The sequence below is a fragment of the Schistocerca cancellata genome, chromosome 10, assembly GCF_023864275.1.
Source record: "Schistocerca cancellata isolate TAMUIC-IGC-003103 chromosome 10, iqSchCanc2.1, whole genome shotgun sequence".
NCBI lineage: Eukaryota > Metazoa > Arthropoda > Insecta > Orthoptera > Acrididae > Schistocerca > Schistocerca cancellata.
The window spans coordinates 176667403-176683542 of record NC_064635.1 but is presented as its reverse complement, the minus strand read 5'-3'; the positions used below and the strand labels follow the sequence as shown (position 1 = coordinate 176683542).

The following is a 16140-nucleotide window of genomic DNA, read 5'->3' as shown; positions in this document are numbered from 1 at the left end:
CTGATTTCTCAGGATCTATGCACCCAAATTGCGTGGAAATGCAATCACATGTCAGTTCTAATATAATATATTTGTCCAATGAATACCCGTTTATCATCTGCATTTCTTCTTGGTGTAGTAATTTTAATGGCCAGTAGTGTATTTGTCTCACTATGTTGTTTTTCTTGCATCTTTCTTTTTTATCCATTCTGCCTTCAAGATAGGATCATTCATCTACCTCTTGAAGCGTCTCTTGTCCAAGACTAACATTTAACTATCTAGCACATCCTGCTGTGCAACTTTCGTTTTGTTTACATGCGCATTATAGTGGCTCACTGGAAGCAGGACATTTTCATTTGGTTATTATAATGTTTAGAGTACATTTACACAAAAGTAACTTACACCTAAGTCTTCTACACACATTATCATTACTGAAAAGCCCAACAGAAGTTGATTTCTTAAAAATTACAGCATATAAGTTGCTTGCATCATTGCCGATGCATTGGTGAAGACATTCGTGGAAGCTCATCATTACATTCTCAATTGTTTCTTGCGGAATGCCTTCCACCTTGTCCCAGATTGCGGTCTTCAATCCATCAGTACTGTAGAGGCGCCGTGAATAATCAAATGGTTCAAATGGCTCTGAGCACTTCGGGACTTAATATCTGACGTCATCAGTCCCCTAGGACTTACAACTACTTAAACCTAACTAACCTAAGGACATCACACACATCAATGGCAGATGGAGGATTCGAACCTGCGACCGTAGCGGTAGCGCGGTTCCAGACTGTAGCGCCTAGAACCGCTCGGACACTCCAGCCGGCGCTGTGAAAAAAAACGGGATCTGAAAGAAAGATCAGGTGACATAGCTGGCCACGGATTAACACCAAATCGTGAGAGTGATTGATGTGGAAAGTAGCGCTTCAGTGTAGTAATTGAATCATGGACCATATGGGCTGTAGCCCTATCTAGTTGAAACCATTTCGTGTTTGTACAGCAGTGTCCCTACAGTTGTGGGATGAAGAAATTGTTAATCAAGGCTGCATGCCGCTCGGAATTGACATTCACCAGCTGGTCCTCGTTGTCCTTAAAGAAATCTGCCTCCCTCCCCCAACCCCCCTACTTCCCCATCCCCCGTTCCCAATGAACAGTCCAGTAGCACACCAAACGACGGCCTTTGGACTACTCCGGGTTTTTTCGTGAGTAAGATGTGTGTTTGTGTCAGAGTAATATCGGAAGTTTTGTCTACTGGAAAAGCCATTCAGATGAAAGTTTGTCTCACGAGACAAAATGACGTTTGTTAGAAATGGGTCATCCTTGTCAATTCTGATAAGAAATTCTGTGTAGTAATTGTGCCTATTCACTTCATCTCCCAGCCATGAATGGTGAGTCACTTGCAGATTGTAAGGACGAAACTTTAAATCCTGTTTCGCAATCTGCTGAAAAAACTTGCAAGAGATTTTGTAACGTTCTGGAATGGCGATGGACAGATCGTTGTGGGGTTTGTTACAGAGCTGCACGAGGTCATGGATATCTTCTGGCGTTCGAACTGTCATGTCAGGTCCCTGGTACTTCACTTTGTTCACATAACTCGTCGCGCACCATTGTTTTATCCACATGAGCATTGACCTCCTATCTGGAAAATGGAAATGGCAGTGTCTTCTACGTCGCATTGTGTGTTGGACAGCCGCGCACATCAGAAATCCTCCACATCCTCAATATGAACCTGCAGTGGAAAACGTTCCATACTTAACTGAATGACACATTGTATGGGTCCGATTAGATACAGTAGAAGGAGCGAGGACATATACATCTTAGCAGGGTCCCAATTGAAAATGTACTGCGAGTTGTTGTTGTTGTGGTCTTCAGTCCTGAAACTGGTTTGATGCAGCTCTCTATGCTACCCTATCCTGTGCAAGCTTCTTCATCTCCCAGTACTTACCGCAACCTACATCCTTCTGAATCTGCTTAGTGTATTCAACTCTTGATCTCCTTCTACGAATTTTACCCTCCACGCTGCCCTCCAATGCTAAATTTGTGATCCCTTGGTGCCTCAGAACATGTCCTACTAACCGGTCCCTTCTTTTTGTCAAGTTGTGCCACAAACTCCTCTTCTCCCCAATTTTATTCAATACTTCATCATTAGTTATGTGATCTACCCATCTAATCTTCAGCATTCTTCTGTTACACCACATTTCGAAAGCTTCTATTCTCTTCTTGTCCAAACTCTTTAACGTCCATGTTTCACTTCCATACATGGCTACACTCCATACAAATACTTTCAGAAACGACTTCCTGACATTTAAATCTATACTCGATGTTAACAAATTTCTCTTCTTCAGAAACGCTTTCCTTGCCATTGCCAGTCTACAATTTATATCCGCTCTACTTCGACCGTCATCAGTTATTTTGCTCCCCAAATAGCAAAACTCCATCACTACTTTAAATGTCTCATTTCCTAATCTAATTCCCTCAGCATCACCCGACTTAATTCGACTACATTCCATTATCCTCGTTTTGCTTTTGTTGACGTTCATCTTATATCCTCCTTTCAAGACACTATCCATTCCGTTCAGCTCCTCTTCCAAGTCCTTTGCTGTCTCTGACAGAATTACAATGTCATCGGCGAACCTCAAAGATTTTATTTCTTCTCCATGGATTTTAATACCTACACCGAATTTTTCTTTTGTTTCCTTTACTGCTTGCTCAGTATACAGATTGAATAACATCGGGGAGAGGCTACAACCCTGTCTCACTCCCTTCCCAACCACTGCTTCCCTTTCATGCCCCTCGACTCTTATAACTGCCATCTGGTTTCTGTACAAATTGTAAATAGCCTTTCGCTCCCTGTAATTTACCCCTCCCACCTTTAGAATTTAAAAGAGAGTATTTCAGTCAATATTGTCAAAAGCTTGCTCTAAGTCTACAAATGCTAGAAACGTAGGTTTGCCTTTCCTTAATCTTTCTTCTACTAATTTATTAAGGTCTGATCTGTCACGAAATGGAAAAACGAAAACGTTTTACTTGCAGCAGTTAACTACACCTTCCAGGTACTTCTCTACATAGTCGCTGTTTCTGCTTAGACATTTGTTGCAGCTTTCCAATATTCTCAATATAGAAGGCATCTGCCGGTGGTTTCCACCAATTCTCTATGCCGGTCTGCAGTACGATGTCTGTGAAAAATTGTGGTCTTCGTAGCCAGCAGTTCATACGACCAGACATGAAACTCAAAGGGAGCCAAATGTGGACTGTATGGTGGGTGATCAAACACTTGCTATCGAAATCGTTGCACGAACGCCCTCATTGTCCCTGCAGTGTGCTGCCGAGAATTGTCACGCGGAAGGAAATGCGTGGCAGTTATGTCATGTGGGCTGCATGAAATCAGGCGGTATCTCTCATCAGGTACTCATACTCGGCAGGAGACACTATTTTCGAGAAATCATCACAGTCTCACTTTGCTATCAGAACTGAGAAGAGCGACATGGCGCTAACGACACAGATACTAGAGACACTGCCCAACACATCTGCACAAAACTTCTTCAGATTTTCAGTGTAGTTTTCAGTTCGTGACCTATCAGACCTTAATAAACCAATAGCCCTCATATTTCATGTGGACCACTCTGTAGTCATCAGTTAGCACGTGTTCTTTTTTATGAAGTATGCAGCACTACTTCTGTCCATCTTCAGTGACCAATGCTGTATCAGAAGTAATTTTTTTTTTCCTTTATTGAGTTTCGACTCCCCCCTCAGCAGCTTAGTGCGCCACTCTTCAGCCTACAGAATTTGTTTTCAAAAGATGAAGGAAAAAGTAATAAAAGCAGGCAATAAAATCGGTCACTTAAATGGTAAAATGGCGGAAAATTGTGGAACCTAAAACATAAAATAAAGGGTTGACGATGCAAATAAAATACACAGGGAGCGGCCAGGTAAAATAATAGACAGACAATTAAAAAACACGGCGACAGTCTGGTGTCTGTTCACAAGAGATATAAAATTCACACCCAGTGACAGCATGATTTTTGTTTGCAACACTTTGGAAAGACGCACAACACTGAACACTCACCTGATCACTGAAGTAAAAAGTTGGCACAAATATGACATACCACAGGCGAGGGCAGATGGGGGGAACCTGGACAGATGATGGGAAAGAAAAGGGGGGAAGGAGAGGAAAAACGAAGTGGGGGGGAGGAGGGGGGAAAAGCCGATGGAGGACGAGGACCCATAAGAGGGGGGGGGGGGCCTTGGCAGACGTGACAGGGATTGGGGAAAGGCAGAGGAGGGGAATGCAAAAGGATTCGGGAGGGGGGGGGGGGAGAAGGGAGGCAGAGAGAGGTTAGGCGGGGAGAAAACAGGTTGGAAGGGGGAGTCGGAAGCAAACGATATCATGCTGATTTTCTGTGTGCAGCAAACAACTTCTGCATCGAGATACTCCTTTGGTTCCCACGTACAGTGTAAAGAGATATGACGAATGTACAGGGTGATTATAATTAAAGTTGAACTTTCAAACCGCTTTACAAATAACACTACTGGTCAGAATGATGTCAAATTGCAACAGACTATTATCGGAGAAGGGGGAAAACGTATAGCAGAAGAAAAATAGTTTCAAAATGTAGCAATAGATGGCGCTGTAAGCATCACATTTTTTAATATTGGTCGACTACAAACGACAAATGAATCATACAACAATGCCTAAGGTGTACGTTTGACGTTAAACAAACTGTACAATTGTTTCCTGAGTCATCTTCAGAATGTGTTGCGCAATGTGTGCCTTCAATGCAGCTGAGTTTGCCATCAGAACACTGAACACAACATCTTTCAGATAGCCCCACAGCCAGAAGTCACACAGATTAAAAGTCAGCTGATAGGGACTGCTAGGCTGTAGGGAAATGGCGGCTGATAATTCTAGAATTTCCGAAATGGCGCTTCTGCTTAACTGGATTTGCAACGTGTCCAGGTGCGCCATCTTGCATAAAAAATGATCACATCCACGCTGTTGGAGAGCTGGAATGACTTGGGTGCGCAAAAGACACTCATAGCGCTTACCAGTAATGGTACAGGTAGCAAGACGGGAAGCACCTGTCTCTTCGAAAAAATATGGTCCTATGATAAATGATGCCCTAAACCAACACCACATAGTGACCTTTTCAGGATGAAGTATTTCCGGTTGATTTGTGTGTGGATTTTCCGTTCATTCGACATATTTATATTGACATGTTCTGTCAGATGGAAGTGGACTGTCCACGAAATCTTCCACTGCCCATCATTGCCCCTTCCATGCGAGCAAGAAATTCTAAAGCAGAGGTCTCTCTTGCTGGAGGTCAACAGGAAGCAACTCGTGCACATGGGTGATTTTGTAGGGGTAGCAAAGAAATATGTTTTGTAGGGTTTTACGCACCATGCTCACAGGTATGTTCAATGTTTGGGCAATTTTCTGTGCACTACACGTTAGCACACCACCACTCGTCTCCTGCTGCATTGCTGTGGCCACTGTTTCCACTGATGTCGAATCAATTGATTTCCTTCCTCTACCAGGTTGCACGCCAAAAGAACGCGTCTTTTCGAATTTCCGAATCATTTTCTCCAGACCCACAGCAAGCATCGGTCCGAAGAATTCATTTAAAACCCTTCAGTGTCCGGAAATTCTGCAGAGTGACGTGTGCACAGTCCTCATCCTTGCAATACACTTTTACAAGCAGGGTGCGATCTTGCATAGAAACAGTCATGGCGAACGTTGCAGAGGCGAAAGGAGGAAAAGCCGTGTACCAGGCGTGTTTATACCAACTTCAGTGGGTCGTGCACATGACGGGTGTTCTCGTATACGTATTCTGACACGTACAGCGCCATTTGTTGATCAATTTTCACACTATTTCCTTTTCCCCCTTTTGCGATGATATTCCGTTGCAATCTGACGTCATTCTGACCAGTGATGTTATTTCTACAGAGTTTTGAAAGTTAAACTTTAATTATAATCACCCTGTAAATTTTATTTAAGTTTAATGCAATGAAATGACGTATCTATATCAAATACGAGGAATATTGTGAAAATGGAGGAAGTTAGTTTTTCCACACATCCTTATCAAGAAGCGAAACGTGTTTCATAACTTTTTTGATGTTGTTATTGTTGTGGTCTTCAGTCCTGAGACTGATTTGATGCAGCTCTCCACGCTACTCTATCCTGTGCAAGCTTCTTCATCTCCCAGTACCTACTGCAACCTACATCCTTCTGAATCTGCTTAGTGTATTCATCTCTTGGTCTCCCTCTACGACTTTTACCCTCCACGCTGCCCTCCAATACTAAATTCGTGATCCCTCGATGTCTCAGAACATGTCCTACCAACCGATCCCTTCTTCTAGTCAAGTTGTGCAATAAGCTCCTCTTCTCCCCAATTCTATTTAATACCTCCTCATTAGTTATGTGATCTACCCACCTAATCTTCAGCATTATTCTGTAGCAGCACATTTCATAAGCTTCTATTCTCTTTTTGTCTAAACTATTTATCGTCCACGTTTCACTTCCATACATGGCTACACTGCATACAAATACTTTCAGAAACGATTTCCTGACATTTAAATCTATACTCGATGTTAACAAATTTCTCTTCTTCAGAAACGTTTTCCTTGCCATTGCCAGTCTACATTTTATATCCTCTCTACTTCGACCATCATCAGTTATTTTGCTACCCAAATAGCAAAACTCTTTTACTACTTTAAGTGTCTCATTTCCTAATCTAATTCCCTCAGCATCACCTGACTTAATTCGACTACATTCCATTATCCTCGTTTTGCTTTTGTTGATGTTCATCTTATATCCTCCTTTCAAGGCACTGTCCATTCCGTTCAACTGCTTTTCCAAGTCCTTTGCTGTCTCTGACAGAATTACAATTTCATCGGCGAACCTCAAAATTTTTATTTCTTCTCCATGGATTTTAATACCTACTCCGAACTTTTCTTTTTTTTTCATTTAGTACTTGCTCAATATACAGATTGAATAACATCGGGGATAGGCTACAACCCTGTCTGACTCCCTTCCCAACCACTGCTTCCCTTTCATACCCCTCGACTCTAATAACTGCCATCTGCTTTCTGTACAAATTGTAAATAGCCTTTCGCTCCCTGTATTTTACCCCTGCCTGTATTAGAAAGAGAGTATTCCAATCAACATTGTGAAAAGCTTTCTCTAAGTCTACAAATGCTAGAAACGTAGGTTTGCCTTTTCTTAATCCTTCTTCTAAGATAAGTCGTAGGCTCAGTATTGCCTCACGTGTTCCAATATTTCTACGGAATCCAAACTGATCTTCCCTGAGGTTGGCTTCTATCAGTTTTTCCATTCGTCTGTAAAGAATTCGCGTTAGTATTTTGCAACTGTGACTTATTAAACTGATAGTTCGGTAATTTCCACATCTGTCAACACCTGCTTTTTTTATATTTTGTCTATTTCTGTGTGTAGTTATTCAAATTGAGACAGTTGTCACACCATTCCTTATGCTTTCCTATGCTTTGCGCATACTCAGTTGCCGCCAAGTTGCCACTTAACGTCCTCTTTCAGTTCGTTGCTTTCTCCCAAAAAATTCCTTCAGTGCAGGATAAAGATGTTAATTTTTCAGGGCCAAGTCCGGCCTATAAGGTGGACATAAAAAAGACTTAAATTGCCAAAGGAAACCATGCGTCAGCGTAGCATGATGCGGACGGGTGTAGAAACCCAATGCCACTAGACAGCAATACACACTGTTTGTTTCGAATGGCGCTGCGTAGCTGCAGAATGCAGGATGCTCCATACGTAGTCTCTCCTTTTGGCATAAAATCATAAACATTTTATGGTGTTCATAAATTGTTAGGATATTTTTTTATTTTCTTGGTGGTCGTGAATGCTGCCATACCAACATTTGGCGCTTTACACTGATGAGCAAAAAAATAAGACCACCTGCTTAATAGCTTGTTTGTCCGTCTTTGGAACGAAATACATAACCGATTCTGAGTATCTGGGATCCGACAGTTTGTTGGTAGGTTTTTGGAGGTACGTGGTATTAGATGTCTGTGCACAAGTCATGTAATTCGCGTAAATAACGGGCAGCTGATTTGCGTACGTGGTGATGGCGCCCGATAGTGACACAGATGAGTTCCACAGGATTTACATCAGGCCAATTTGGTCTCCGAGATATCAACGTGAGTTCACTATGGTGCTCCTCGAGCTTCTGTAGCACGGTTCTTTGGTTGGTTGGTTTGGGGGATTAAAGGGACCAGACTGCTACGGTCATCGGTCCCTTGTTCCAAAATTTCAAACACCCACACAGAATAAAAAGGAACAATGACAGAGACGTCAGATGTAATAGGACAAGACGACGGCGACAGATACCAGACAAAAGGAAGTGGTTGGCCGACCACAGAGACAAAAAAAGGAAAACCAACCACTGAGAAACACATTAAAAGCTCAGTTTAAAACCGTAGGCTAAATGCCAGACTCAACACAAAAAAAGACAAACACTTAGATTAAGTGATAAAAGCCTCCTGCCCGAATAAAACGCAAAACTAAGCCTGTCATGGCAGTGTCATCTGTTAAAAGCGCAGGGAGCGCATCAGGCAGCGCAAATGTCTGCCTGACCACAGCTAAAAGGGGACAGGCCAACAAAATGTGGGCCACTGTCAAAGCCGCCCCGCAGCGACTTAGAGGAGGGTCCTCCCGACGCAGTAAATAACTGTGCGTCAGCCGGGTGTGGCCAATGCGGAGCCGACAAAGGACAACTGAGTCTCTGCGATTGGCTCGCATGGATTACTGCCACACAGTCGTCGTCTCCTTGATAGCACGGAGTTTGTTGGGTGTGGTCAGATTGCGCCATGCAGCGTCCCATAGCGCAAAAACTTTGCAGCGTAAAAAGGCTCGCAAATCAGTCTCCGGGAGGCCAACGTCCAGAGATGGTTTACTGGTGACCTCTTTCGCCAGGCGGTCAACATTTTCATTGCCGGGTATCCCAACATGGCCTGGGGTCCACACAAAGACCACAGAGTGGCCGCAACGGGCAAGAGCGTGGAGGGACTCCTGGACAACCATCACCAGACGAGAGCGAGGGAAACACTGGTCGATAGCTTGTAAACTGCTCAGGGAGTAGCTACAGATAACGAAGGACTCACCTGAGTAGGAGCGGATATACTCTAGGGCACGAAAGATGGCGACCAGCTCAGCAGTGAAAACGCTGCAGCCAGCTGGCAATGAACGTTGTTCGTAGTGGTCCCATAGAGTGAGAGCATAACCGATACGACCAGCAACCATCGAACCGCCAGTGTAAAACACGCCAGAGCCCTGATATGTGGCTACCATGGAATAAAAGCGACGGCGGATGGCCTTCGGGGGGACTGAGTCTTTCGGGCCCTGTGCCAATTCGAGCTGAAGGCAAGGGCGGGGCACACACCACTGGGGTGTACACAGAGGGGCACGGTTCTCTCTTCGAGACACGGACAGCTATACTGCTAAAGGATGACATTACCATCGGGGAAGACATCGAGTATGAAGGGATGCATTTAGTTTGCAGCTGACAGCGTATCTTCGTTTATTACTGTAGGTCCCACGCAAGCACAGGGGAATGTCTCCCATAGCATAATACTGCTCTCAACAGCCGGCGTCTGTGGTGCACTGCACATTTCCAGCCGCCGTTGACCTCGATGGTGGCATTTGTGGAGACGACCAAGAGACCTAGTGTAGCAAAAATGTGATTCATCTGAAGAGCCAAAACGTTTCCATTGATCGATTGTTGAATGCGGAGCCGTGTATCGACTCGTGCTACACCTTGTGTTTAAATTGCATTGGTTTTCCTTTTCTTCCCCTAACATGTTTGTTTGATATGTTGTCTGTCATTAAGTGGTTGCTTGGTTGTCTTTTACTCCTGCTATCGATATCTGCGTTTGCTTCCGGGATACTGCTATGGAGGAAGTGAGGTCTTAGACCGGTTGTAACTTTGTGTGGTGGCGCGGAAGTAGGGGCGTGGTGCGCTCAGAGAGTCTGGTGGACACGGGAGGGCAGCGTGGCTCTCCAGCGCGGACCAGGCGTGGTCGGTTGTGTGTAACGAGCAGGTGGAGTTGACGGAAGAGCTCCCCGTGGGTTGGTTGTATACAGAATCGCCCCACGAGTAGGCTCTGAGCACTATGGGACTTAACATCTATGGTCATCAGTCCCCTAGAACTTAGAACTACTTAAACCTAACTAACCTAAGGACAGCACACAACACCCAGCCATCACGACGCAGAGAAAATCCCTGACCCCGCCGGGAATCGAACCCGGGAACCCGGGCGTGGGAAGCGAGAACGCTACCGCACGACCACGAGATGCGGAAGCCCCACGAGTACTTACTGTTCATTTTACCTTGGTTAACAAGCTTCTTTAAGTCCTCCGTTTAAACACTGGAGTTTAAAAAGGAGACACCTAACATGAAGGAGCGGTCACTACCCGTCAACGTTGCAGAGAAGACGTGAACTCCGGTGACAGAGCGTGTTGTCGCGTGAGCGTGGCGTGTCGGGTACGCTGGCGACGCGTGCGGATATGTGGATCCTTGCCATCGGAGGTCGTGTACTGCCTGTTCGAGCGTAATTGCAAGTTTTTAGTGGAAGGTTTAATCACTAAGTAATAAGTTTGCGTAACCAGTGTCTCTTCTGCCTTGTGGCCTCCTTCAATCGGGTTTCCTATCCCCGGCACCGGTGTAATTGAAGACAGTGATCTTTCCTCCTCCTCTAGTTACTGCCCGTTGGGAGGTGCAGTTTTGGCAGTTTAATTGTTTCGCTATTCTGTCGTGTGTTATGAGTAAATTCTTGCTTCTTGTTGGTTGATCATGTGGTCGCTCATTCAGGACTGTGTGGTGTAATGTTTTCTTGCACGAGGTTAGCTCTAATTCTGTCAGCAAGTTAAGCCATCTTATCACAACTTTTCGCTGGCTAAAAGTCGGTGCAGTGACCAGCCTGAGAGGGGAAATTGTGTTTACGGGCGTATTTAAATTGGTCAGTATTCTGCCTAGCCTGAGCATCCCTGAGTGGGTGATTTGTGGTCGCCTTACACGGGTCCGTCATATGTTATGTTCTAATGATATTAGAAACTTTTTAAATTCCTCCATTCCTTTATTGCCATTAATCGTGTGTTTTCTAGGACCTTTGACATTTTTTTTTGTAATGGCGGTGTTGGTAGCTTCACTACCTCACCGTACTTTATTAACAATGTTCTGTATTTACGCCTGCTTACTAACGTTCTTTAAATTTTTTTAAACGGTTGTATTGCTGTAAATTACTTGATTGCCGTTAGCAGCGTGTTTTAAAAGGCTGTTTATTGCCGTACTGCTAGTTTCTGTAAGATATGAATAAAACATTTGTGTGTGAAAATCTCAACTCGACAGTAAACTACTAGAAATTTGGCACCGTTTCCCAACTTGTGGTGTGGCTTGTAGTAACCGTAACCACTGTGTGTGTCAAATCCTGATGGTCCCACGCCCACTGCAAATGTAATTGACGATGTCGCTGGGTCAGTAGGTGAACATGTAGAGGTGGTCTGCTGTGGAGCTCCATGTTCAACAACGTGTGACGAATAGTGTGCTCCAAAACACTTGTGGATACACCAACATTGTTCTCTTTCAACAGAGATGCCACCGGCCGCCATCTATCCTACCTTACAGAGCAGACAAACCTCTGAACCACACGTTCAGTGAAGAGTCGTGGACATCCAACCATTTAGCGCCTAGTGGTAGTTTAGCTGTCTTCCTAGCTCTTTCTGTAGATACTCAAGACAGTAGCTCGTGGACATTCGACCAGTTTCACAATTTTCGAGATACTCGTTCGCAGGCTATGCGTAATAATAATCTGCCCTTCGTCAAAGTCGCTTATCTTAAGGAATTTCTCCATTTGTAGCGTACAGATTCATTAGTGGATCCCTCGTTCGTGTCTGTTCCGCTTACACACTTTTACTATTGCGTCACTTGCCCGCAATTCCACCAGGTGCGTCACGGTGTGCAATTGTTTTGGCTTATCAGTGTATTGCATTCTGTCAGTCTGACCTTTGGCTTATCTTGGTGTCCTCTTGGCTCATTTCATTTCATTTTATTATCTTCCTGTATATCATTTACATGATGTAGGAATTGTCACAACAGTTATCATACTAGTACAAGTACTACAGACATAATAATGGAACATCAGTTTCAAGGCATTTTTAAAAGTACAAATTTAGACATATAAATTAAAATTTTTGGCAATAAATTTACACACAAAGTACTCATCTACATCATAGAAAGTTTTGCTTAAAAGGTAATTTTTAAGCTCAGTCTTAAATTTTACTTCATCTGTTATTGCCTTCATGTACACTGGCAGAGCATTGTAGAGTTTTATTCCAAAATAACTTACATGCTTTTGGGTTTGTGTTGTCCTTACCCTTTCTACATACAAATTCTTATGAGTTCTAGTACTATAATTATGGCAGTCCTCATTTGTACGTAGATTTTTCATATATGCTCTTGTACACAGAATGCTTTTAAAAATATACAGTGATGGTATTGTGAGTATTTGCAATTCTTTGAAAAGGGGCCTACAATGAGTTCTTGGAGAGTTATGTGTTATGATTCGTATAGCTCTTTACTGAAATTTGAAGATATCTGTTAAACTTGATTTAGTTTTACCCCAGAACACTATGCCTTAAGACACAATGGACTGAAAGTAAGCAAAATACACTAGTCTAGTACAGTCTGTGCTGCATACTCTAGATAATATCCTCAATGCAAAACATGCCGAATTGAGCCTTTGGGATAAGTACTTGAGATGGTCTTTCCAGATTAAGTTTTGATCAATGTGCATGCCCAAAAACTTTGTGGATTGTACACCCTCTATCTTCTTATCCATTAGTTTTAACTGGAGGTCCATATCTTGAGTTGCTTTGCCATACTGTGTATAATTTGTTTTACTTAGATTAAGTGTTAACTCGTTAGCATTAAACCAATGTTGAATATATTTCAGGACTATATCAGTTGTGGTGGTTAATGATTTTTTATCATCACTTATAATTATGCTAGTGTCATCTGTGAACAACATTATTTTGGTAGAAATATTAGGATTTTTTATGTCATTTATATAAAGCAAGAATAATAAGGGACCAAGAACACTGCCCTGTGGGACACCTATTTCCAATTTCTTTGCATCTGAGACCCACTTGATTTTCTGATTTTTATGTTCTGCGATGACTTCTACTACCTGAGTTCTATCTTGAAGGTAAGATTCAAACCACTGCTTCACAACTCCCCTTACACCTATTGCCTCCATCTTGTTTAACAGAATTTTGTGATTTACTGTATCAAAAGCTTTAGATAAATCTAAGTTAATTCCCACTACACATTTTTTAGTGTCGAGACTCCTGACAATCTCTTTGGTATAGGCATGGATAGCTGATTCTGTGCTGTGGCCCAAGCGAAAGCCATGTTGATTGCAGTTTAGAAGTTTGTGAGCATCTAAGTAATTTATGAGTCTGGTTTTCATTAATTTCTCTAGAATTTTTGAAAATGATTGGAGAAGGGATATTGGTCTATAATTTTCTACCTTGTATGGATCTCCTTTTTAAACAGAGGCCTAACCTTAGAGATTTTTAACCTCTCAGGAAACACACCTTCGCTGAAAGACAAATTGGCAATATGTACCAGGGGCTTTTTAATTTGTTGGGCAACTTTTTTTATTATTGACACAGGCACTTCAACACCTGCAGACATTTTTTATTTTAGACTCTTTATCACCTTTAATATTTCATTATCATTTGTGGGAGTTAATAACATACTACTGTCTACTTTTGGGGCTGTTAATTTCTCATGTTTAGTAAAGTTTTTACTTAATGACACTGGTACACTTAAAAAGTAATTATTAATGGAATTTGCCAGAGTTTCATCTTTTAATTCAATATTTTCACTATTTTTGAGTACTATTTCCTGATCCTTGAGGCCCTTACCTGTTTCCCTTTTCAAAATTTCCCAAATAGTTTTTGATTTATTGCCTGATTTTCTTATTAATTTATCATTACTTAGTAATGCTTTTGTAATTACTTTTCTATATATTTTTTTGTAATTTGTTACATATTCTTTAAACTTGGGATCAGTCCAACTTTTCAGTCTATAGTTAAGCATTTTCATGGCCCTGGAGGAGTTAGCATGTGTATGCCCATATGTGTTTGTTTTGACAAGTTTCTTAGGAAAACACATTTCAAAATTCAACATAAACAAGGAAGAAAAAACATTATATGCAGTGTTTGTGCTAGTTTGTAACAGTACTTCTGCCCATGATTGGTTAGTCAGTGTATTTATGAAGTGACTGCAACTATTTGTGGAGAAGGTTCTTTTGTACATTTGGTATGAACTATTTTTGGTCACAGGGGCTATGGAAAATTTAAGGATAAGTGCATTGTGATCAGATATTCCTAGGTCAACATTTATTACATATATATCTATGGCATCTATATTTGTGAAGATATTATCTATGAGACTTTTTGAAGAGTTTGTTATTCTTGTAGGGTTAGTTATATGTGGATACAAATTGAAGCTATGTAAAACATTCAGGAACTGATCTTTGGATGCACCTTCAGTCAATAAGTTGACATTAAAATCTCCACATATAATTATTGTTGATTTTTTATGATGTAATGTTTGGAGCAATGCCTCTAACTTATTTCTAAAAATTTCAGGATCACCACATGGTGATCTGTACACTGACATTATTATTAATTTACTCTTTTGCATATTCAACTGTATTGCTGCAGCCTCAAAATGTTTTTCTGCATTCAAGGATTCAGTTAGTCATATTTTTAACCTCTACTCCAGGTTTTACATAAATGCAAACACCACCATGTCTTGTTTCCTTCCTGCAAAAATGGCTTACTAATTTGTATGGGAAAATGCAAATATTTTCTAGTTCATAACTCATGCACCAATGTTCTTGAACGCAAATACAATCTATACTAGCTTCACTGGCTGCAATCTCAAGTTGTAATATTTTATTTTTAATGCATTGTATGTTAAGGCTCATTATTTTTAAATTATTGAAATTAGATTGAGAGGAGTTTGTACTAATGCTTCCCAATGTTATCGGCTGTTCGTTGCTGAGGCTGGGTACCAAAAATCCTTAAGAATTACACGTTTCCTGCTCCTTGTATTTCTTACCCCTGGACGTGCCACCATACTTGTTGTATCTGTAGTTGTAGCTGCTGTTTCAGTGGATGGAGGTGTTTCTGAAGCTGATGATTCAGTGGATGTTGGAGATGCTGCCAGTTTTGATGCTGAGTCTGGTTTTGTAAGTGATGTTCCAATTGATACTGGAACTTTTACTGAAACTGTATTTTCGTTTAAATCTTGAACTACAGTTGGCACTGACGTTACTGTGGACGTTGAAGCTGCGTATGAAGCTGATAAATGATGCTCCGATGGTGTTGATTTTTCTTCTGTTGATGATATCTGAGTAGCATTTTGTACCACTGTTCTTGCCTCTGTTCTTTTGATTGATGGACTAGTCACAGATTCTGGACTTGATTTTGAACCTGCTGGGGAGGGTGGTACATCTGCTGCTGACGATAATGGTTCAGCTGTTTTTGATGATTTCGACACTACTGACAATTTGGCTGATGTGGCTGCTGTACTGGACGACACTTCAGATTTTTTTACTTCTTCTAACGTCAAAGAATCTTCTGTTGCTACCAATGGTTGTGGGACATCAGCTCTTCCTATTTCCACTAATGTTGATACTTTAATAAGGCCGTTTTCAGACAGTGTAATAGTGTTTCGCTCTACTTTAGAGTCTTTAATAGCATTCGATATTTCAGCACTCATGGCTTCTTTCCCTTTCATGTTTCTGTGAAGTCCATGCTCTGTAAAATGCTCTCTGCAATTAGTATTTATCCCAACATATGTAGCATTAGGATAACCTCGACATATCTTAGCGAAAAGTCTGTTGGCGGTAATAATCTCAGTATTCACGCAAGAGTTTTCCATGAGATCATACCTATGAGGGATACTGACAACAAAAAATTTCACTTCAGGCATTTTACAAAGTACTTGCTTTAAAAATGTTGTAGCACGTCTAGTTTCATTATGGTACACATCGTTGGCGCCTCCAATTATCACACATGTGCTGCCATTCGTCATAGATTGATTACAGCTATTTAAAACTTCACAT

General features: G+C 41.8%; 1 protein-coding gene across 1 annotated transcript; it reads right to left on the bottom strand.

The window, feature by feature from the left end:
* Positions 1–1675: 1675 nt before the first annotated feature.
* LOC126106228 (uncharacterized) lies at positions 1676–15794 on the bottom strand. The gene is made up of 2 exons (XM_049912456.1): positions 15132–15794; positions 1676–1705 (listed from the first exon to the last, which is right to left on the bottom strand). Exons 1-2 carry the CDS (start codon positions 15792–15794, stop codon positions 1676–1678), a joined length of 693 nt encoding a protein of 230 aa, XP_049768413.1.
* Between the last annotated feature and the right edge of the window lie 346 nt (positions 15795–16140).